The sequence below is a fragment of the Varanus komodoensis genome, unplaced genomic scaffold, assembly GCF_004798865.1.
Source record: "Varanus komodoensis strain SLA01 unplaced genomic scaffold, ASM479886v1 scaffold43, whole genome shotgun sequence".
NCBI lineage: Eukaryota > Metazoa > Chordata > Lepidosauria > Squamata > Varanidae > Varanus > Varanus komodoensis.
In genome coordinates this window covers 7,301,020-7,324,352 of record NW_025335985.1, presented here as the reverse complement: position 1 = coordinate 7,324,352, position 23,333 = coordinate 7,301,020, and the positions used below count along the sequence as shown (strand labels likewise).

General features: G+C 62.2%; 1 protein-coding gene across 2 annotated transcripts in view; it reads right to left on the bottom strand.

Moving 5' to 3' along the window:
* CNTFR (ciliary neurotrophic factor receptor) overlaps positions 1–23,333 on the bottom strand; it is a 247,450-nt gene that overhangs the window by 124,955 nt on the left and 99,162 nt on the right. For both annotated transcript variants that reach the window (XM_044444044.1, XM_044444045.1), the window contains exon 2: positions 14,332–14,413. In XM_044444044.1, the coding sequence (XP_044299979.1) occupies positions 14,332–14,413 (82 nt within the window). The remainder of the gene's footprint in view (positions 1–14,331; positions 14,414–23,333) is intronic.

Genomic DNA, 23,333 nt, shown 5'->3' with positions numbered 1-23,333 from the left:
CCAGATCGACCCACCCGGGCACCTCACCCCAGAGCCACCCCAGCCCGCCCTGGCCCTGGAAAGCCTTCAGGCGAGCCCAGCTGGCCGGAACGGCCCCTGCCCCGTGCTCGCCTCGGGCCCTGTGGCTGCTCTGCGTCGTGCTGGGCCGATGGCCGGGCCCCTTGCCTCGTGGCGCCCACCGCTGCAGAAGGGCCCCGAAGAGGCAGGGCAGGTGGCCGTGCAGGGAGCGCGGGGCCCGCTCTGGTGACCCCGAGCCCAGGTCACGCAGGGCTAGAGCGGGGCTTCCTTGAGGACTCATGCAGGGCTGCTCCCCCAGCTTGCCCAGGAAAAATCCAGGTGTTTCCTATTCTTTACCCTGCAGATTTTATAAGATCCCTCTGATTCTCATTTGCCACAAAGACAGCTCTGCCTCTGCCTCTGCCTCTGCCTTGCCTCTGCCTCTGCCCTTGCCCTGCCTTGCCTTGCTTTGAGTTCCCAGAGTTGAATGGAGGGTCTCTATCGAGGGCCTCGGCAGAGGCCATCCCTCCCTCCTGATGCACATTTCTATGCACCGGTGGAGCTGGCAAATTTGCATGGATGGGCAGGCAGCCGGGAAGAGGCTTCCTCTTTCCAGCGCCTGCTCTGCACTCGGGTCCAGACCGGCCCTCTGTGGCCGCACCTTCGGGGCCCTGCCTCGCTCCGTCTCCCAGGAGAGCAAACCGCTCTCCTGCCTCACGGTTATCGTTCCTGACTTCATCGTCACTCTCCTGTTCTAACGACCTTTCACAGCAGTCTCACTTCAGGATTTTCCTCTTGCTACCAAGCCAAGAATCTCCCCCCCCCCCCCGCCCCCAACACAATCACACTCGGCTTAGGAAACAATACAGACATATATTTTAAAAAATTAATTACACTGTGTTAAGGGGATGAGACACAAAGACGAGCCATGTGGCAGCGGCCGAGTTCCAGCTCCAGCGCGATCTGTTCCATTTGTTCAGGGAATTTTACTCCCCCAAACCCCTTTCTGGTGCTTAATTTTAGACGGTGTCATTGTCGCGTTGCGTGTTGCATGCTGCTCCAAGCGAGAGCTCCAGAGCCTCTCTGGATGTGGAGGGGAGCGACCCCCAGTCCATCCCCACCCCCCCAACTTTCTTTTTCCTGGCATTTGCAATCGGCAGTTCAGCATAATTTCCACAGCCTTGCAAAGTCACTGGCATTTAAGCCCGTGCTCAACTTCAAGCACTTGCCTAAGTGATGTAAATTCAGCCCTGAAGGCTCTCCTGTCCACGGGCCAGCAGTTACTTGGCAAACCTCCTTTTCAAAAAACCCCCTCCTTTAAAAAATCTATATATTCATTATTTTAAAAGCAAAGATGTAATGGAAGTGGGAAGTGAAATGATTTGCAGAATACCCTTCTGCGTGTGCGGCTCCCGGTTTCCCGAAAGTGGGAAGTTCTGCTGCAGAGAGCGTTCCGTGGCAGGGCTCCCACACCTGTGCCTTTACGAGGACGGTCCGTGGAGATGGCACAGCGATGCTCAACCGCCTGAGGGATCCCGGGTGGTCTTCAGTGGGTTCAGACACACGGCCAAGTGGGGCCGGCGGCAAGCCCTCTGCACTGCGCCGGCCCAGGGCTCCGGAAAGCCGCGTCCACTTCCAAGTTCTCTCCCACGGAGCACTCAGCCTTCTGCCCACATCTGTCAGGGCTTGGGGCTTCAGGCTTCCTCTGGAGGAAGAGCTGGTCTGCATAGATCCCCCACCCCGAAAAGGCGGCCTGATCCGGCAGCGCTTCCTCTGATACTGCAAATGGAGGCATGAAAGCTCTCCCTCCCCCTACTCGCGTTTCCTGGCTGCCCACTCCCCAAAACTGACCCGCATCCACCAAGCTCTGCATGAATAGGCCTGATGGCTATTGGCTTCTGGTCTCAACCCCCCCCCCCCCACATTCATCCATTTCGAGCTCGCCCCACTGGCATGTCCCCTCCAGTGCTGGGGGAGAACGCAGTGGATTCACGCCACAGGGGACCAGAGGAAACTCCCCGGGGAGAGCTGCCAGGGTGAGCGGATGTGCCAGGCCTGGGGCGCCGGGCTGGAGGGCATGCGTGGTGCCGTCCAAGGCACGGCCTACGCAGAAGTCAGCCCCAGGTCGCTGTGGCAGCAAGCGTGGGCAGGAGGGTGATGAGGGGCCACGTCTCCGGTCTTCAATGCAATCGTAAGCACAACCAGACAGAACAACGGCAAGCACAACTAGAAGGAAACGGGCGAGGTACGGGGCCACGAAGTAGAAGAAACTTTTTTCAACCTAACGAGGGAACCAAACTAAACTGTCCCCCATTCGAAGAAAGTTAGGTGCTGAGGAAGATTAAGTGGTCTGGAGGAGGGACTGCGGCTTTGTGAAGCGAGAGGCAGGATCCTATTTTAAAAAACAGAGCCCGACCCTTCTCTGAGCGGTGACTCTCCGGATTCTTGAGAACAGATTCCTGCGAGTGGAATAAAGGCGCCCCGGGGCCCCGGGGAGGCACCTCCCCTCCTTCCCCGCAGGCAGAGGGCACTCTGCTTGGCCCGCCGCCCGGGTCCTGCGCATCCCACGAGGACACGTGCCCCCAAACCGCTCCGTGGGAGGGGACGCGGCACCCAGCGCGTTCTCTGTCTCCGCCGAGACAGCCCCGTGTGCACAACCCAAATGGGAACTGTGATGGCTGCGCACTGCCCAGAGGGCCTCGTGGCCAAGGGGGTGGCATATAAATCAAATGAATAAACAATGGGGCACCCCAGGATTTAGGCCGGGAGGCGCAGGGTGGCAATGTTACAACTGCCACCTTAATCCTGAGATGGCTCTCCTGGTGCGCAAGCAGAAATCCCAAGGAAAGACGAACTGAACGGACATCTCTGTTCAAGCTGCCAAAAGTATAATTGCTAAAACCTGGAGACAGGAAGCGGGACGTGGGCAGAGAGCACCAAAGCTATTTGTCAAGGCAACTTTACAGAGGATCTCCTCCTGGAGAGGAAACATGGCAAATTGAAGGCCGCGAGTCCCGGAGGTGGGGAAGAACATCTGGCAATCGAGGTGGGTGCAACCCCGTGAAGAAGCCACAGAGAGAAGTCCATCCGCCTGGGAAGGGGGCGACTCCTGCCCCCGACGTGTCCGTGCCTTGTGCTTCCTGCCTGGGCTGCCCCTAAGAGCAGATGCAAAGCGGACCAAGAGTTTCCCCACGAAGCCCTGAGAAGCCACTTGTCGGCCGGCCGTGAAATCGCGTCTTAACCAAAGACCACCGTGGCCACCAGCACCATCCGGTCCAAACACCACAGGGAGGGGAGTCCCCAGGGGACATCTAGCCGCCCACCCCCTGCACAGGCAAGAAGGGCCCCCACCTGGAGGGTGCTTTCCCGGGAGGCCCTTTGCCAGCGCCTTCGGCTGCCATTCCCAGCGCACCCAGCCAGCAGCGCCTCCGGAGGGGAGGAAGCCGGCTCGGGGGCGCCGGTCACGCTGGCCGCAGGAAGATGCCAGCTAAGCAGCGTGTGCCAGGCGGGCCGGAGAGGCAGGGCTCGCTCTTGCAGCAGCTCCGGAGGCTCCAGAGGGGAGCCACGCCACACACGGCAGGGAGGAGCAGGGCCCACGCCCGGCTGCAGAACACCAGGTGTGGCCAGGAACTTCCGGAGATCCAGGTAAGCCGAGGGTGGACTAAGGAAAAGCAGCTGCGGGCACCTGAGGCCATCAGCTGGCCACTCAGGGGCCAGCTCACAGGAGGGCGCTAGCCCCCCGCCCAGGAAACCCCCTACCCGCACGGCCCCAGAGCCTTCCTCTGTGAGGGCCAGAAGCTTCAGCCTATGGATGCGAGCGCCAGAACGGCTGCAAGCAACTCCCTCTGTCCTTGGGGTGAGTATAGATGGCCTCACTAGGTCCTCTCCCCACCCCCCACCCCGCCTGCCCTGACAGCGCCAGCAGGATCGAACCGCTTCCCCCAGTGCCACTCAAGCATCACACCTCACTGCCTCGCTGGTGGGGGTCTTCCTCGCTGCTTTCAGCCAAGGCGATCAATGTTGATTAAGGGCGAGAAGCTGCCAGCCTCCGCCGAACGGTGCAGCCCCGCTTTGCGGAATGTCAGGTACGCACGCCGGGGCTCCGGACAGGCCTGGCAGCGGATCCTGGCCCTGCTCCCGAGGATTCTGGGGGGCCCACTGGCACGGCCCCACGGCCTTTCCCTCTGGCTCCTTCCTCTGGAGCAGCCACGGCTGCCGCCCCCTACCCAGCCATCGCATGCATTTTCTGGGTAAAGTTAATTACGGGTATGTTTCATTTCTGTGAGGCAGCATTATTAACTGATGCGGTAAGATGCTTCAAGGCTGCTGATGTGCTGGAAAAGTGGCCCATGAAGGGTGCGAGGAAGAAAGGACATTAGCAAGCCCCCAAGACTGCAGAGCGATGTGCCCACCCTCTCCGGCTCAGGAGGTGCGATCTGAAAGCTCATGCGTGCCTGGCGAAACAGTGGGATTCACGGCCGCTGGGAACCGTGGCGGCCACCATCTGGAAGGCTGTAAGGAGGGGGTGTCCCGGGATCTCTCTTCCCAAGACAGGACGGCCCACCTGGGTGGCAGGTGTGTCCAGCAGTCGTGGCCCCTCTGCCCGTGGCCCATCGCGAAATGGGGCTCCGAGCGCGTTCCAGTGCACTCCGGCTGAGCACATCTGCTGGGCTGGGATGGGCTGTGCAGGAGCTTGGCACGGCCGCTTCTGCAGGGGCACCTCTGAGACCCTGTGGTGCAGGCCCAGTGCGCGGAGGGGTGGGGGGGCCTGCCGTGGGTGCGGCCGAGCCAAGCGCACGCGGCCCAGGGGCTCCGGCAAGCGCCCCGAAAGCGTGCGGCTGCTGCCTGGAGTGGCTGCCTCACCACGGCCTGGCTGAGTGCTCGCCTCAGCGATGGGCCTCTCGCGCACCGGTCGCGCGCCGTGAGTGCTGGCCGAGCCGGGGAAAGATTGCCTGCCAAAGGGGCACACGAGACCTGGCCTGCGGCATCAGGGGCCGGCACTCCTCGAACGGCTCCGGAAGGGCCCCGAAGCTGCGCTCGTGGGCTCCAGCGGGTGCTCATGACGGTGCGCTCCTGCCCATGTGCCCCGGCAACTGCTGTGCCCAGGCATGCTGCTCGGCATGGGGGGCAATGTGTTGCCACGGTGGGAGCAGCTCTGGAGAGTTTCCTCCTCTGGGACGGGGCCCACTCCCCTTCCAAGGCCCCAGACGGGCGGCCCTCCCCACTCTCTGTGGCAGGGAGTTCCACAGTTCGGCTCCGCGCTGCGTGAAGAGGCCCCGCCTGTGACCGTCCCGAGCCCCCGGCCTCGCCGCCCCGGGATGCTGTGCTGGGTCCCCGCGTGGCATGTGCACCAGCCGTGGTGGGCGGCAGAACACTCGGCCAAGGGAGGGGAGCGCAAGCGTCTCCGGCACGGCCCGGGAGGGCGGGCAGCGCCAGAGCGACACCGCCGTCACGCCGAGCCGGCCGCAGAAGTAATTTCCTGCCAGGCAATTCTGACAGCAGCTCTCCCATTAGGCAGAGTGGAAAGAGCAATTAGATTTCTGCACATGAGCCTCGAGTGTGGGCACCGCGGATCCACGTCCTCAGACCCCAGGGGAGTCGCATGCCAAGCCCCCCCCCGACAAACAAATCAGCAGCCTGGCAGCTGGCAAAAGCCCTGCCGCCCGGCTCAGCCTCCCTCCCGCCGACTTCCTGGGGCACCAGCACCAGGGCGGCCGTGTTCCTCCCCGCCGGCCTTCTGGCCATTGCCGTTTTGCAGGTGCGCCGCGCCTGCAAGGTCTGGCTCGGCTCGGCTCGGCACGGCACGCGAGAGCCCCAGTGCTGCGAGACAAAGGGGCCGACTGAGGCGAGCAGGGTGCCTCTGGCTCGCGCGCCAAGCGTCCACTGCGGCCTCAAGTCGCTCAGCCCAGGCTGCCTCCTGGCTGGTGGGAGGCAGGCCCAGCCCGGCCCGCGGCCTGACGGGAGCAGGAGAAGCAAGGCCGCTGGTCCCGAACCTTTGGGGCGGGCCCCGCACCCCGCCTGCCCAACTGCTGCCTGCTTGGCCCAGCGGATCCTCATGGGGCCTTGGCCGTGGCCGGAGACGGCCACCCGTGGCTTGGGAGGAGGCGGGAGGCCTGGCCCTGCCCGGACCGGCCAGCGGTGCCAAGCCTCTGTGGCACAAGGGCCGGGTTCCCCTTTGGCGGAGCCCTTGGGGACCACGTGCCCGTAGAGGGCGGGCAGAGGCAAAGGGGTCCGGCTGAGGTGAACAGCCCAACGTGCCAAAGGCTCTCGCAGCCAGCAGAAAAGCGCGCCGGCCGCTTGGCGTGGGGAAGAAGTAGGGAGTGCCGAGAGACCGGGGCACACCCGGGGCTCAGGCACGGGGAGGCCGGGGCAGGGCTCCAGGTAGGCTGGCTTTTGTCCCCCGGCCGGCAGGTCTGCGCCCCTGCAATAACCAAATCCAGTCACATGGGGTGGGAAGCACCTGTCTCAGGTGTGGACCAGGTCGGGGGGATGCAGAGATCTGTGGACACCCTCGGACAAGGACGGAAACCTTCCTCCTCTTCAAAGGGGCTGCCTTCCAGGCCACAGACATTTCTCGTATTTATGAAGGAAAGCGATACTGCGAGGAAAAACGCCTGGCCTGTTGCGTCAGATGCACATCCTCGTGCTGCGAGGCTCCGCTGAAAAATACAAACCGCCACAGAGCTCCAAACATCCTTCCTTCTCGATATTCTGCCGCTGACCTTCGGTAGGAGTTGAGTTTTACTAGAATAAACAAGTCCCTAAGCCACTCTGTTTTTCCTGGAAAAGCTGGGGTTGTTCAGTCTCTGGCAAACACGATGCTTGAAGCAAGCAAAGTATCCAATTTAAGTGCCTTGTAATCGTGCGGGATGAACAGTTTTTGCAAAATTCAAAACAAACCAGCGAGCCAGGGGACCCTCGCGGCATTTCCGAGCCTCGGTTATAATCTTGCAGCGTCCCTTCGTTCCCTCGCATGCATGCGAAGCTGCCCGCTTCCGTGTGGTGAGGCAGGACTGCCCGACTCAGTGCCCTATCGATGAGTTGCACTACAGCTCCCATTGTCCCCAGCACTATCAGAGAATTCTGAAAACAGACAGAGAACTTGGCGGGGTAAGGACTGTAGGAATCTAACTGCTGTTTCCCCTCATGTGTTCCCTAGAGTAGGTACAGGGGCCTGACTCAGGCCCAGGAACCACCGTATCCTCCATACTAAGGCCCCCATTCAGGCTGGCCCCCGTGCCTACTCTGGAGAAAATGGGAGAACCAGGCAGCCGCAGGACACGGGGAGGCGGGGGCACCCGCCTGGTCTTCAGCAGGCCCTGTGGGCTGGGGGGTGGGCGGCAGCAAGCCACACGCTTCCCCATCTCCAGACGACTCCCCCCGCTGGATGGCTCACGGGACGGGACCGCGAGGGGCGAGGGGTCAACAGCCCCGCGTCCCCGACCCGCTGCCGCAGTGGGGGGTACAGACGGGCCAAGCCATGGCACCAGTCACCCCCACGCGCCACACGACGCTCGCGCGGAGCTGGGCATGGGCCTCACGGAGGCGTGGGGAGGCTGCCGGCCTCGCTCGGCCTTTCCCCCACTCCCGTTGGGTGGCGCTGGGGGGCTGCCCGGCACCCGCTCAGCAGCCCTTCCCTGCAGGGCTCAGCAGGTGGTCGGTCTCGGGCGGGGGCCGCCTCTCCCACGGTGCCCCTGTGCTGCGTGCGGCAGGCAGGGTGGCGCAGCGGCCCGTGGGGGGCCGTGAGGGGCAACAGGGCATGGTGGGCCCCACCACGACTGCTGCCGAGCAGGCGGAGGACGCCCCGTGCTTGACCCTCGCGTCCGGTGCTTGAGCCGGCAAGGGGCACACTTCCCCGGCTGTTCCAGCGGGCAGAAGCGCAGGCCCCTCCTGCCGGCAGAAGGGCTGACAGGCCAGGGGCCACTGGCCCTGCGGAGCGGCCTCAGAGACTCGCAGACCGCTGGTTTCACCGGTCCGGGTGAGCCAGATCGGGGGCGGTCACCGCTCCAGCTGGAAGCCCCCCGGTGCGGAGGCAGCCCTGGTCCCAAGACAGGCACCCGGAAGGGCTGCTCCGTGCCCCCCAGGGGGAGGGAGCGAGGTGCCTGTAGGGCCAGCAAAGCTGCGCCCCCGCCCATCCCTTGGCCCCTTGGTGCAGGGCAAGCGCCCACGTGAGAGGCCCAGCTCCCGAAGCAGCCCTGCGGGGAACCGGCCGCGTCTCGCAGCAGGGGCTCGGCCTGCGCGGCTTGGCAGGGAGGGAGCGAAAGTCCAGAGCAAAGGCCGCGCGGCGGTGCCTCCGTTGCAGGACAGAGCGGCGCTCTGGGGGGACGTCTTGTCATCGGGTTTGGCTCCGTGTGGCAGAGTGCTCAGCGGGGAGACACGGGAAGCCACGCACCTCCAGGGGCTCGCTCTCTCCAGGAAGGAAGGCATAAATCCAGGCCGTTTAGCCACGGTATTGACTCTGTGGTGCCACGGTGCGGCCTCACACCTGTGCCCACAGGAACCTGTTGGCCGCGCCGAGTCGTTTCTCTTCCGTGGACTTTGCTCATTGGAACATTTATGCTGAACCTGCTTAGATCGCCCCGTGGAAACGTGGGCACGCACTCTAACGGACGGGCCAGCTGCAGAAGTGCCACCAGCTCCTGGAGCTGCTCGTGCGAAAGGAAGCGCGTGCTGGGAGTCAAGTGCTCCGGGGGGAGGCCGGGGGGCAGCGGGGAAGGAGCAGGGCTGCAGGGAAGCAGAGAACAAAGGCAGGTTTTAGCTGAGATCTTGTTTACACAACTGGGGACGATAACCAGGCCTGAGCGAAACATCCAAAGAGTCCGGCTTCAGCCAAGAATGGTGCTTGGGGAGAAATTGCTTTCTTCCCTCCTCTCCATTTTGGAGAGGAAGCACAGGTGACCCCCTCTGCTGATCGGTGCCACTGTGTTTGTCCAAGAGGAATGCCGGGGGCACAAAATGAGGGCTGCCAGTTTGGAGGAAGACTTGCCAACACAGCCTCCCGCCCTCCCAATTCACCCCACACCCCACTGCTGAGCGGCTGTGGGCCCCCGGGTCGGGAAGGGTGGCTTGCAGCTGGAGCAGCAGCCCCTAAGCAGCCCTGCAGGACTGGGCTGCTGCCCCCCGCGGTGCCCACGGCTGCCCGACCTGGCCCCTGCGGCACCCCCGCCGTGCCAGGTTCCTCGTTTGTTCCTGAGGGTCTGCTCTGGTGGCGAGGCCGCCCTCCCGCTCCAGCTTCCTTGGTCCAAAGGGGCGGCCTTGCCTCTTGCAGCTTAGCTCTCATCTTGGCCCCGAACGTTGCTTGCACAAGCCCTACCCTCTTGCCTCCGCGACTGGCCGTGCCCCCATTGGTGGATGCGCAAGGCGCCTGCAGCGCATCGTCCGCGAGTCACCTGCTCGCTCTCTGGAAACCCCAAACGTGCCCACGGACCCTCGAAGGTCGGCAGCCCCCCTGCTGCAGGTAACACCCGGGCTGTTTTCTCCGGGCTGTCCTTTTCCTTGGGTCAGAAGAGATCGCTCTGACTTCGGGCCCCGTGGAGCAGGAGCCGGCGGCAGAGCCTCTGCTTAAAGGAAGCCAAGCGCCGGCCGTGGAAGGTGCGGCAGCTGCCAAGAGCGGGGCAGGTTGCTGCAGGGCTGCCGAGGGGGGCCACCCGCCTGGGATCCCCAGGTTCCACCTGGCGGCAGCCCCCTTGCCCAGGGGCACCGCGTCCGGCAGGCTCTGGCCTTGCTGTCTGAAAGGGCCTGCGTGGGGACCGCACGCTCTTGCCGGCAGGCAGGCACGCGAGAGGGGATCCGCTGTGGGGCACTGGACGCAAGGCAGCAGCTGGCCCGGGGGCTTCCCAGGACAGGCGCACCTGTGCGTGCGTGCGTGCATTTGTTTGTGGGCTGGCAGGGCTCGCAGGGCAAGCGGCACCGGCAGCCTTCAGGCCTGGGCACTGGCCAGCTTTTCCTCGGCAGCTATTTTTGGCAGACCCGTGAGAAAACCGGGAGGCTCACAAAGGCGATCCGCGCCCAAGAGCTGGAGGACGGTGCCCATCGCTGCAGGTGCCGAGCGGGGCAGTCTAGGGCGCACTCGTCCCAGCGTCCCCGTGAGCCCACGGGCAGGAATCAAGCGGAACGACAGGAGCCCGAGCTGCATCCCCGAACTGTCGACTTCTGTCGCTGCAGGTTTACTCTTCCTATCGTATGCTTGGCAACTTTAAAAGGAAAACTCTGCAGGCCTGTTGTTCCCATTTTTGAGCACGGCCTTCCTAGCGAAAACACTCTGAAAGCGGAGTCGGTTTTACAGTTTTCAGTTCACTGGTGCGGAGGACGCAAGTCGCCACCCCGTATGAACGCTAACCTGCCACACAAAGCCACGCACACAATGCCAGCCTCCCCCCTCCCCGCAACACACACGTTTTGAATGAAGAGGCTCAGATTTAAAGTTCTTGGAAGGGCTGGGAGCAAAGCCCCCCCCCATGCTGGGGGGGCTGGGAGCCTTCCCGGAGAGGCGCTCCCCCACCCCCAGGCAGCCCCTCCCCATGGCGATCGCCACACTGGGTGGGGGCAGCCGGAGCAGGCCCTGTGGGGAAGCCCTTGTGCTTCGGCAGGGAGGCTTGCGGAAAGTCCTCCTTGGTGGCCCACCTGGCCAGGTTGAAAGGCCGAAAGAAGCTGGAAAGGGGCCCAGGACGGTGGGGGGCAGCTGGGGGGAGGCAAGGCCATTCAACGGTGAACCAAGAGCGGGGCTTGGCCACGGATCACCCGGAATGGCGGCAGACCCAGTCCCCACTCCGGCACGGGCCCGAGCACCGGAGAGACGGCGGAGCAGCAAGCAGAGCCCCCCTGCGTGTGAGCCGACGGGTGCGGGGGCCGGTGGGGCGGCCTTGCCGGGCCCAGAGCCTGGGGGTGCAGGGGCGGGGAGCTCACTCCCTGCCGCCACACCGCAGCAAGATGGCGGAGCCGGTGCTGGAGCCTGAGAGCCGCGCCACGCCTCGCCCGCCCCTTCATCCAGGACGCACAGGTGTCGCTGCGCCGGGCGAGCCCCTTGCAGGCCCTCCGTGGCAGCCCTGCAGCTGCGTGGGGGCCGTGCTCGTCAGGGCGGCGCACGAGCGCCCCGTGTGGCGCCCGCAGGCCCTGGCCACGGCCGGGCAGGCGCCAGCACCCCTTGCGCTTCCGCAGGGCTGCCGGAGGGGGGCCCGGATGCACAACGCGGCGGGGGGCAGCTGCTCAGGGCATCGGGGCCCCGCTGGGTGGGCCCGGGGCCGCACGGCCCAGCATCCTGCCACACCGTGGCCGGCCAGCCGCCCACGGGAACCCGCCCCGGCAGGACGCGCAGCCCCCTCCGGGCCAGGCTGCCCAGCGGCAGAGGGGGTGGCGGGCACCACGAGGACGCGACCTGGGCCGCGCAGCAGTCCGCCCGCCCTGCGAGCCCAAGGCAAACGGGGGACCCCGAGGCCCGCTGGCTGTCGGGGGGCCTCCGCAGCGGTGCTCCTTCCGCGCGGTTGCCGCAGAGGGGCTCCGGAGCGCGGGGAGGGAAGAGGACGCTCGCTTGGCGGGTCGGCTGGATCGCCCTCTCTCCCTCCCTCCGGCTGAGTAATGGCTGGGCCTAATTGCTTACTGCCGGTTACTAAGCTACGGGGTGGCAGCGGCTTGGACACCCATCAATATATTAACCTCGGCCTGCCACCCAAACAAGCTCATTCATTTCCAAGGGTGTTTATCTCCCTCCTCGCCTCCTCTCCGGGGAGCAAACATAATTATTATTTAAACGCGAGTTAATTCGGCCGAGGTGTTGATCAATAATGGGGAATTACTCTTTTAAAAATAGAGAAATCACGAGGCCAGGCAGGAAGCACGCGAGGCTGGGGAGGGGGCCCTGAGGTGGCGGTGCCGCTCAGTGGTCAGAGGCATGGCCAGCCGGCCAGCCAGTGGCTCCCTCCAGAAAGGGCTGGACGGGACGGGACGGGACGGCTGCTCCAAGCTCTTCCGAGGCTTTCCTTTCGCCCAGCAAGACCAAGCCTTGGTACAACCGGCAGCATCAATCCGGAAGCGCCCCTGACATTTCGGTTTCCCCTAATGCCCAAAGCGCTCTGGCTGGTTCACAACAGGGGAAACCATCAAATGCAACCTAAAATGAACCAGCAAAGCTCAATTTTATAATCGTTACTTTACATTTACACCTCGTCGTTCCTCCCCTTGGAGGAGCCCAAGGCAGCTTGCATAGGCATCTGCCTCTCCATTTTATCCCGACAGCAGCAGCCCCGCGAGGTCGGTCAGCTGAGAGTCTGTCACTGGCCCACGGTTACCCAGCGAGCTTTGAGAGAGCCCGGACTGCCCAAGTCCCGACGGTTGCACTGGCTTTGAGTATTTTAACCCTGCACTACAAAATGTGTGAGAAATAGAGCAAGAAAAGTATCTTTTTAAAAAGAACGAAAACTAGCAAAGGCACAGCTATTCCATAGTAAGATGCCACTTGCTGCTAAGTATACAGGCCCTTCTCCTACTGAGGGAAGGAACAGAAACTGGAACGAGCTTGGAAGGCCTGTTCTTCCCATCCCATCCTGCCACAAGATTTAAGAAGCAAGTTGGCATCAGGGGAGAATTTGCAAGGCCACTCCGGCCTGTTGAACTCTTAGAAGGTAGTGCGCACGCTTAATAGGCTCATGAACAGTAACGGACACCTCTCTCATAGGTAATGGGCTCATTAGCATGAACGGGGGACGTATGAGCGGGAGGGGGAGCATATCAAGGGGTCGTACGATGGAGGCGGATGGGGAAGATTGCGACCTCTTAGAAACCAGCCAATGGCGAAGCGGCGATAGTGCTGAGCATCGGGGAAAGGAATGTATAAAATCTCATTGATGTCTGAAATAATTGCTCTTTGTTTCTCAGACTGAGACACTGAGCCAGCCTTTGCACACGCTTTTTGTATGGAATAAACTGCTTGCACCGACCCGAATCCTGTCTCACGGAGTTCTGAATCTCACAGATTGAACTAAAAGCCCAATGCAGAGACCAACATGCAAAAACCAAGCTGCAAGCAGAGACCGAAAGGCCAAAATGCCTGTGGAACTAGGAAGGTCTGTGCCTGGTGCCCTGGAGAACACGGCGCAGGTGCCAGGGGAGCCTCGCGGGGGGGCCCAGCTGGGCAGGCCCCCTCGAGATGCAGCCGGGCAGCCAGTCGCCCGAGCGGGAGGGTCTCCCTGGGAGCCCTGCACTGAGCGGGGGCGGGGGGGGGGGGCTCTGGCCCCTCCTGACTCTACCGTTCTGCGATTCTGTGGGAGCATGCAGCAGACTTTCCCACCTCTTGGCCTCAGGAATGATGGGAACGGTAGTCCAGCACCTCTGAAGGGTGGCTGGAGAAGTCTGGACTGCATCTTTTAAAAATAAGGGCAGCCAGCCAGGCCGGAGGAACGCACGGGCCCCCTGCACCCACCCAAAGAAGCCGAGGCTTCGGGGAGAAACCCACCCCGGGCTGGAATTGCCGCTGTCCGGCAAGATGCCTCTGCAGGCAGACCGCAGGGCGGGTGCCCAGCCGGCATTCCCCCCCAGATCCTCGCATCCACCCCCTTTCCCTCTTTCTGGAAGGCCTCCGTGAATGCTAGAGGCCGCCACGTCCCACGGGTGGACCGGGGGCTTTGCGAAGAACCGTGTGGGTCCCACTGCCCAACCTGCTGCTTCTGGATTTCCGCATTATGCCCAGGGAGAAGCTCCGAGGGGCTGGGAGGCGTCAGCCCGAAGTGGGTCCATCGCGCCCGGTGCCCAGCGTCCGAGAGGGGCTCGGGAAAGGTCAGGCAACTCGAACACGAGAAGAGGATGCGGGAAAGGTGGTGGCCGAGCGGGAAGGACACGCGTCGGCCTCAGGTGGGCCTGGATGCCCCCGGGCCTCTCCGAGCTCTCCCACCCACCCACCCACAGAGGCCCACTGCCCCCGGCAGCCTCCTCCTGCCCGGGAAGGCAGCCAGGAAGGAAGCCGCTCCGGCCAGGGCCCTCTTCCCTTGGTGGCCACCCACATGCCTCTGGGAAGCCCAGAAGGGGGGCAGGTCCCCCCCACACGCACGCACTCATGCGCCGCTATCTCACGATGTGCAGCATGCGCTGTGCCAAGGCCCCAGGCCTTGTCGGCGCTTGGTTTGCTTCTAACATCGGGGGGGGGGGGCTCGCTATTGCAGGGCTGTGCGCGATCGGTCCACGGGCTCGCATGTGGGCCGCGTGAAGAGCCGCCCAGGTGCGCAGGATCAGGCTGGCCACGCCACTGGCCCGGCTAACTGGGAAGCTCCCGGAGCCGAGGTTCCCCGCGAGGGAGAGCGGGAGAGCACATGCGGAGCGAGGAAGGCCGAAGGGCAGGCTACTTACCCGGCTGGCTGTGCCTCTGAGCATAAACTACCAGAGCCGTGGCAAGCACCACATAACACGCGGCCGGCACGGGATAAGCCATCTGCGGAAGCAAACACAGAGAACAGCAAGCCGTCAGCGGGCAACAGACCACGGGGGGGGGGGGGGGGGGGGGGGGGGATGAAGAACGGAGGTGGGCAGGCCGGAAGGAAGCCCTGGGGCTGGATCCGAGCACTCTGCTCACGCAGGCCCAGCAGAGGCCGGGGGAAGCCCACGAGTGGCTTCACGTGCAGGCGCACCAAAGATCTGCGCGAGGGGAGCAGCAGCTCTGCAGTTCCCTCTTCTCTTCCGTTCCCTGGGATGCCCGGCATGGCGCCTGCCCTCCTCACAGCACCGGGTCGACCTTTCTCCTGGGCCGCCCCCACTCCCCTGCTCAGCCCCTGCCAGCTCAGGCCCCATCGGCGGAGACTCAGAGTCGGGGGTCTGCCCCACACGCAGCCAAGCGAGCGGGACGGCCGGGGCTGGAACCTCGGGGGCCGTCAGGGCTGTGCACGGAGAGGCGGCTGGGGTGGCGGTTCCGCATTTGGGGCACAGCTGTCCTTCTGCAGAAGGGGCCAGAGCAGGAGGAACTGGGCTGGCGGATGGGTCCCCGGGAGCGGGCGGGACTTCCCGTCCCTCTTCCCAGATGCTTCGAACCCTTCTGCAGTCAGCAGGACTCCCACCCCACGCCCACGTTTGGAAAAGCAGATAGAAGTGTGTTGCGCTGCACTGGACGGATGGCGTCTCCCAAGCTCGATGTGGAAATCCCAGCTGTGCGCTAGAAGTCCTGTTTCTAGAGGGCAGCTTTCGGAACACAGAGACAGAGTACGTCAGAAGGACCCTCCTGGGCCATCTAGTCTGACCCCCGGCTCCAGCCAGCTCCACTCGGGTAGTACCCAGCATGTGGGTGTCCAGTCTTCGCTCGAATGCGCTCACTCATGGGGCCCCCACCACCTCCCCTGGCAGCTCGTTCCATATCCGAGGGGTCCGGACCATCAGGAAGGGCTTCCTGGCACCCAACCTGAAATCCGGCTAGTGCGCCGTCACAAGACCAACAGCGCGTCTTGCAGCGCCTCAAGAAAGAGCACATCTATTCCGGCACATGCATTTCTGGAGGACGGACCCAGAAGCAAAAGCACATGGCCCCCAGAGTAATCCAAAAGGGAAGTCCCCCCCACCACCTGCTTCCAGGAGGACAAAACAGTCATTAGTTGTGTACAGGAGGTTGTGATACCCCTGAAAGGAGGAATCAAGCGCTGCTGCTTTTAGCAAGAGATAGCAGGGTGGTCTCAATCCCCCGGCGGGGGTGGTGTGGCCTTGCCTCGCTGCAGAGACCCCCGGTCGCCCATGCCCACCCCGCTGCAATGCCCCAGTCAATGTTTTCCGAAGAAATCGTGCTTCTCTGTTGGACTGAAAATGTCACCATGCTGTGGCTAAAAAGCTGAAGCGAGCAGCACACGTCTAAATGTTTAACTTCCTGTCAACTCGCAGCAGTTTCAACATCTTTCGGAACCTCGTTTCAAATACAGTCTTTTGCCAACCGAATGAAGTGACTGCCCTTCACGATGCGGAGCCGAGATGTGGGCGCGCCGACCTGGCCGGAGTGATGCCAGGCACGGGGAGAGATGCAGGCCAGGAGGCGAGGAAGCCAGCGGGAACGGTGCTGCCCCCCCCAGCCTGCGCCAGACCCCAAAGCAGCGGCGCCCGAGCCCCCGAGGCCAGGAACCCGACCGCAGGCCCAACCTGGAGCAAGGACAGGAGTGTGCGGCCACCCGGGACTGTGTGCCTGGGCGAAGGGTCAGCAGGGGCCCCTGCAGCCCGGGCCTCAGCAGGGGCCCAGCGTTGCTCCTCCTGGCAGCCCCCTGGCCGCCACCCTACGGGGAAGGCGGCAAAGCAGCGCACCGCTGCCCCCCACGCCCCTGGGAGAGCCGAGGCTGCAGCAGGGGCTCTGCCTGGAGCCCCACGTGCGGGAGGGGCAGCCCCCCAGGCCTCGCTGGAGCCGTGGGCTGCAGCTTCCCCCTGGGGTCCTGGGGAGACCACCCACCTGCTGGCTCCTGCACTGGCCCCGGGAGGCCGGGAAGGCCTGCGGGGCAGCAGAGGGGCGAGGCCCCCACTTGAGCCGGGCCAGGGCAGAAAGACGCGGAGCCCCCAGCAGGGCAGAGGGGGGCGCGGCTTCTCTGGGAACGGGGAGGCCCCGGGGCTCTGCCCGCGCCACACGGCTCCTCCAGCTGCCCCCGCCAGCAGGGGGGCTCCTTGAGGGGAGAGGCAGGCTGGCCCCAAATGCACGGGGGGGGGGCGTGGCTGGGTGCGCTGAGGGCCGGTGGCGGAGGCACTTCCGGAATCAAGGACCTCCTTGATTCCTTGTTCGTTGTATACATTAGTTTTCCTTTCCCCCAAAAGGGGTTGCTCAAAGGGAAATCGAAAATATAGCAAGCATAAAACAATAACTAATCATTAAAATGCACTTACAACAGACTAAAAGCGCATCAAGGCCAAAAACGCAAAGAATCAATATTAGCAGTCAGGAAATAAAGTTAATGAATTAAAAATATTAGCCTTGCTTTGGGGTTTTGCACGCACCCGCATGCACACGCGCACGTGCGCGGCCCGCCTCCACAGGCAGGAGGGGCACCGAAGGAGGCGGCCCGGGAGCCGGCCCCTCTGCGCCCACGAGGAGGCCTTCAGCGGCAGACATCTTCCACAGGGCGAGGAAAGGAGGGCTGCCCCACGGAAGTGTTCCGGTGGAAGAGCGGAGGGTGGGGGTGCCTGTCTTGTCCAAGAGGTCCCTGGGGCTGCTGGGCCAGATCCTGCATCCAGGATCAGGGGGGGGGGGGGGGCCCTCCACAGTCCTCTGCTGGGCGCCGAGGGGAAAGGCAGGGCTGAGAAGAGGAGCCACGCGAGCGAAGCCCTGCTGTGAGACGCCGTCCTTGCTTCGCTTCCCACGTATTTTCCTGGGACTGCGTGGACTGACGATCAGGATCCTGGAGGGGGGGTGGGCAGTCCTGAGCGCCTCTTCCTGAAGTGCCCGAGGGGGGCACCGCAGGCTCCAGGAGAAGGTGCCCAGTGAAGCTGGGCCACGGCCTGCAGGGCCACACTTCCCCACTGCGCTGCGGGTGGGAGCCAGGGCACGCATGCCCGAGTTCAAGGAGCACGCGAAGCTGCCTGCTCCTCGCCCGTGAACCGGGCCTCACGCCTGGCTCGGTGCGCGCTTTGCTTCCCTCGGAGGCAAGGCTGAGATGTGGCGGCCAGCCCGCAGCCAGCCACAAGTGCGACCTGAGCACCCACAGGAGTCTCCTCCGAGCGAGCCCCTCCCTCTCGGGGTTGGGGGCCCCTCCAAGCCAGAGAAAGGTGCCACGCAGCGGGCCCTGGCATCCCTCAGATGAGCAGGGAGGCTGGCACAAATCCTCTGGCTGCCGGCGCCGAAGCCCTTTCCTTGGGAAACTTGCTTTGGCCAAAGGCATTACAGACCCGTTCACTTGACCGCTTCCACTGCTCAGGATCATGGACCTTTTTCCTGAACTGCCTGCCTGCCCCCTTTGCGTAAAATGCGGGGTTTGGGGGCAAAACGGTAAGGCTGAGTCACACGTGCGCCCAGACCGTCTTTCCCACCCCTGGGACGGTGTCCGGAAAGCTCTGGAGCACTCATGGTATCTATGGGGCGACCCCTTTGCACAGAAGCGGGCATGGCTGCCTTTGCCCATAACGTACCAAAACTGTTGCGTGAACTCGCTTGTCTCCGGCTCCTGCCCCCACGGGAAGCCGCCTGAAACGTGGGAACGGCGGTTCCACTCTGGTGGCGCCCCCCCCCCCCCCCCCCCTGAGCAGGCCTGCCCGGTCCTTGAGAAACCAACGTCTGGAAGGTGTGCAGCAGGGCTGCAACGGCCGCCCACGGAGGCGAGGCAGGTGATCTGCAGCCGCAAAAGGCCTTTCCGCCCTACCCCTCTCAAGCGCCGTTTAGAGGTCAGCGCCGAGCAGGACGAAGGAAGCCTTGGGTTAAAAGCAGCGCCACCCGTGGCAACGAGAGCCCCCGGCCGCGGAAGCGCCTCACGCGGCCCGGGGAGGAGGCCCGTCGCCTGCCGACCTCTGCCTTGGAGCGCTTTGCTCCTGGAGGGGGTGCCTTGGCCCCACTTCTCCAGGAGGCCCCGTTCCAGAGTCCGACCCCATCGTGCACTGGGCTGGGGCGGCCCTCCTGCCAGCCCCAGCGGCCCAGGTGGAGGGCTGGCCGCTGAGGGAGAGCGAGGCCCGTCCCTTTCCGAGACGAGGCGACACGTGTTCCCCACGCTGAAACCCATGAGGCCGCCTGGCCCCAGCCCTCCTGGAGTGCCCCTGGGGGCTTAGTCTTCCTTCTCCCCAGTTCTGCAGGAGAAGGGAATGGGAAAGTGGCCATCCAGGCAACCCAGGCCATTGGGGGATCCCCCTGCCCACCCCCATCTCGCTCCCAGGGGCTCCAGAAGGGGTTTGGAGACGAAATGCAACCGGGGTGCGGGGGGAGCTGCTCACCAGATCTGAAGCAGTCCAAATGGGACAGGCCCCGCCGAGCACATGAGCACAGCACACGCCGCAGGGGTCGAGACGGTTCCTCACAGGACTGAACTGTCGCAAGTGGAAATCGATGCAGCTATAAGCATGCGGGAGATGTTGAGAACTTCTAAAAATAGCAGCACGTCGGCCACAGAGAGCCAGGCGGGTGGGACACGGCTCCCCCGCGGATCGGGCCGGCCCCGTTCCCCAGGAAGGGCACGCACTAGCCTCGGAGTCGCCCGAGGACGCCCGGCCGGGGGGCAGGGGCGGGCTGGCCCCTGCCCTCGGGCCGCAGAGCTGACCTTGGTCTGGCCGCCATGTAGTGCCTGACTTGGCGGCTGCTGGCCGGCCGGGGGCGCCCATCTGGGAGGCGGCGTGTCTGCCGCCACATGCCGGCTTCGGTTAAGCGAGGCTAGCAAACGGCGGATTGTGTAAAGCCCACCAGACGGCATTCGCAAACACGAAGCCGAAATTAGGGGAGCCGTGGGGGAGGGGGCAGGGTGGTGGTCGACCACCCGGGGGTGGGCGCCGCAGGTTCACCCTGCCACGGAACAAGAGCTCTGGGTCGGTGTCACGGGCACCTGCTGGGGGCGACGGGGAAGAGTGCCGGGGGGCCCCAAGGGACCTGGCCCTGGCCTGGCATGCAGCACGGGGCAGGTGCCGGCACCTGTCCGCAGCACACACCTGCCCTGCGCAGAGCGCTCTGTCTGGACTGGGCCCCCCTCGGCCCCTCCGGGGGCGCCTTTACCTGGAACGCAAAGCAAAGTGCAGCGAGCGAGCGAGGGAAGACGCAAAGTCTCCCATGGCTGCCGCTGCAGAACGACTCTGGCCTGGCAGCTCTCCTTGCGGTTCGTGGCCTGTTTGGGCCTCTGGCCAGGGGCTTGTGCGCCCCTCCCAGTCTCCACACCGTGCCCTGTGAGGGTCCTTGACGAGAACAAGCAGAATCCGCGTCTGCGGGCAGAGACGTCGGGGGTGTCTGGCACTGCCCCATCGTGCCCGCAAGGGCTGCACTCCTTGCAGGGAAAGTCCGTGGTGGGTGACCAAGGCCGGGAGGAAGAGCACACGCCCGGAAGACAGGATGACCATGCCGGGCAGTCTTGGTCAACCCGAAGCCACAGAATGAGGGTCCGTTGGGACAGGCGCCAAGTCCTCCACCCAGGAAAGAGGAAGCAGCTGCCTCGATGCAGGACGAGGAATGCGCGGCTCAACGGAACCGAAAAGGGGGGAGATCTTGGAGTAATTGTGGATGATACGCTAAATACACTGGTCTACAAATGTTGGGAAATTATCAACCTCCGAGATAAAATGTGCTAATTCTTACATATTTTGAGTAGATGAATTAGAAAACGGGTGACAAAGGTGCTGGTTGGCTAAAGTTTTCAAGATATTTTACAATAAAGATTTATACACCGGCGAGTGTATTTGCCTACAAGGGAGGGGGTGTCTGATGATCAGGGTGCCTCGTAACGTCTTGACAAAGTACGGAAGAACAATGAAAATGGCACCACACGGAAGTGTATACAATTATCTTCACTTTGAGACTAAAGATTATTACCTAACTGTAATTTATGGTTCTTTTACTGCAAGGTACCTTTGTCTTGGTCAGATCTACGCACCACGCAGTTCCATCTGGTGGCTTGTGAAAGTGCCATTGCCTAACATTTCCAAGGAACAGTTGTGTGATATTTTCCCCCAGAAGCCAAGAGGCCTCCAAACGGTGCAAACGGCGCAGAGAACTTCTGCTGCACGTGTGCCGAGGTTACCTTTGCACCTCAAAAGTGCAGTATGGCAGCAGTGGTGAAAACGGCAGACCACCTACCGTATCTTTCTGTGTCTAAGACGCTACTTTTTCTTAAAAACATTTACCTAAACATGGAGGTGCGTCTTATACATGGGGAGCCAAGAGGAGAGGGTGGGGAGGAGACTGCCATGATTGCGCCCCCCCAGATTGTGGGGAGGCAGCGTGCTCGCTTGGAGATGGGCAGGAAAAGTGGGGGGGGTGTCCTATACATGGGGGCGTCTTATAGGCGGAAAAATACAGTATATTTTGGATGCAGAACGGGACCCGGACAAGAGTTGGGTGCCTCCTTATGGCCGCCCTGCATGAGCCACTGATCTGTGTCACTGGCTAAGCAAGATCAAGGAGAGCAGCAAAAGGGATCCAGGGTTGGAAACGCTGCCCCGGGAGGAGAGACAGAGAGAACGGGGCGCGCTCAGCCTCGAGAAGAGAAGGCGGAGGGGGGACATGAGAGCCCCCTATAAGAAGGACCTCAAAGGCTGCCACAAAGATGGGGGTCGCGATCTCTCCTGGCCGATCCCAGAGTGCAGGACACGGAATCATCAAGGCATGTTGCAGCAACCCAGGTTCAGGCCAGACATCAGGAAGAGCTTCCTCACTGTCAGGGCCATACGGCAGTGGGACCACCTGCCTGGGGAGGAGGGGGGCTCCCCCACACTGGAGGCATCCAAGGTGGAACTGGGCAGCCCTCTGAGTGGGGTGGGGTGGCCTGGTGTCCCGCAACAGCAGGGGAGTGGGGTGGACCTGAGGGCCTTCTGGCCCCTTCCAGTTCGTCCGTTCCATGATTCCATCCAGGACGAGATAAAAGCGAGCGCCACTGTTCGGACATCCCGTGCGGCGCAGTGGCTAAGCGTGTGGGGCTGGGGCTCAGGAGACCTGAGCGGGAGCCCCACTCAGCCGTGGGGCCAGCCTCAGCCTCTCAGCACAGCCTCCTTCGCAGGGTAATCATCTTGAGGATAAGACTGCGAGGAGGAGAGTTTTGCAAGCTGCCCCAAGTTCCTTCCCAAGGAAAAGGGAGCGGTATAAATATAATAGACAAAAAATCATCTCCATACTGGAAAAGCCAAACAAATGGAGTGGCACTTGGGGCATCCCCAAACCAGGGGTCTGAGGAGGAACAATGGCTTGGTTGCTTGGCAATGAACACTTAAACAAATGTCCAAACGATGCACAAAACCACCGTCACCCGGCCTGGAGGCAGCCGCACGCCTGGGGTCACTGGGGGTGCACCGGGGCTGCTCCAGGGCTGCGTCCCCGGCAGGCTCTCGGCTCGGAACAGGCTGCCCCCCACAAAGCCAGGGCTCTGGCTTGCGGAGGGAGGAGCAGCCCTGAGGAAGAACCCACCCCGGGATCAAGAGCTCCAGGTCAGAATCAGTTGCCCTAAGGTTGCATTTTAAGCAAGTTCAAGGTAATGGCCTCGGTGTTGCTGGAAAGAAAGGAAAGAAAAGGAGAAATCCATCCCCAAAAGAGAGGACAATCGAGCTCACGGATTTACATACAAGGTGTGCAAACTGATTTACATAGAGAGATGCAAATTTGGAAATCATTACTGTAATTTATAGAGAAGCAAAACACACCTCAGTGTGGAGAACAGAGGCCCCCTCAGGGCGGGAGTCAGTGGCCCCTGAAATCCCCCTTCGTGTGCTTTCCCTTGAAACAGGCTCAAGAGTTCAAACAGGGGTCCCTCAGGGACGGTGCAGAGGCAAGGAAGGGCCCGGGCGAGGGCCAGCGAGGCTCGCACTGAAGCGAGAGGCATGACAGTTTTGCTGCACCTCTGGCGGGGGCTCACCCAGTTCACCCCCCCCCCCGAACGGAATCCAGACGTGGAAGCGGCCTGTGGCCAAATCCTGGGCGTTCCAGAGGGTGCCGTGTATCCAGACTTGAAAAAAATGGGCTCACGGACATGCGTACATGTGAAAATGTGCATGGAAAATACAAACTTATGAAAAAGATACATAAACCCACCAGAATTAGTGGAAGAAGACTGCACGTATTTAAAGTTGTGCACATCTGATTATGTACACTGGGAAAACAGGCAGGGCTTTTCATTTTTATTTATTTATTTAAAGCTTTTCTATGCCTTCCCATTACTAAAAAGTCTCTGGATGGCTTACAAAGAACAAAAACCAAAGAACAAAGAAACCACAACAACAACATTCCTTTTCATTGAAAAGGAAAAACCCAAACTGGCAATCTGAGGTGAAATCTTTTTCATACACAATCTCTTCACTTTTGAGGAGCACTTAAAAATATTAACTCTTGTCATTCTAATGTTAAAGTAGTTGAGTTTTTTCTTTTTCAAAAATCCAGCTCCAAGTGCTTGCACCTTTAATTGGGAATGTTGTAAAAATATATTTTAAAAAGATTTTTAACCATTAGCTGAGCCTATTCATGTTTCCTTGGAAGTTAGTGGATAGAACACCAATTCCCAGAAGTATGCTTAGCACTCCGCCTTAGAAAAACAAAACTAAAGCCCCCACAGACTTGAGACCCCCCAAAGCCCCCCCTCCTCCCCCCCCCCAGCCGCCCCCCCTCCGCTCAGTCCTGAAGTCTTCCAAACCCAGCCAACCACCCCCGCGGCTGCCCCCCCCCCCCCCGAGGTGAACAACTCCCGAAAAGGCCAGGAAGGGGCTCTGGCAACGAGGAGCAGATGCTTCCTGTGGTC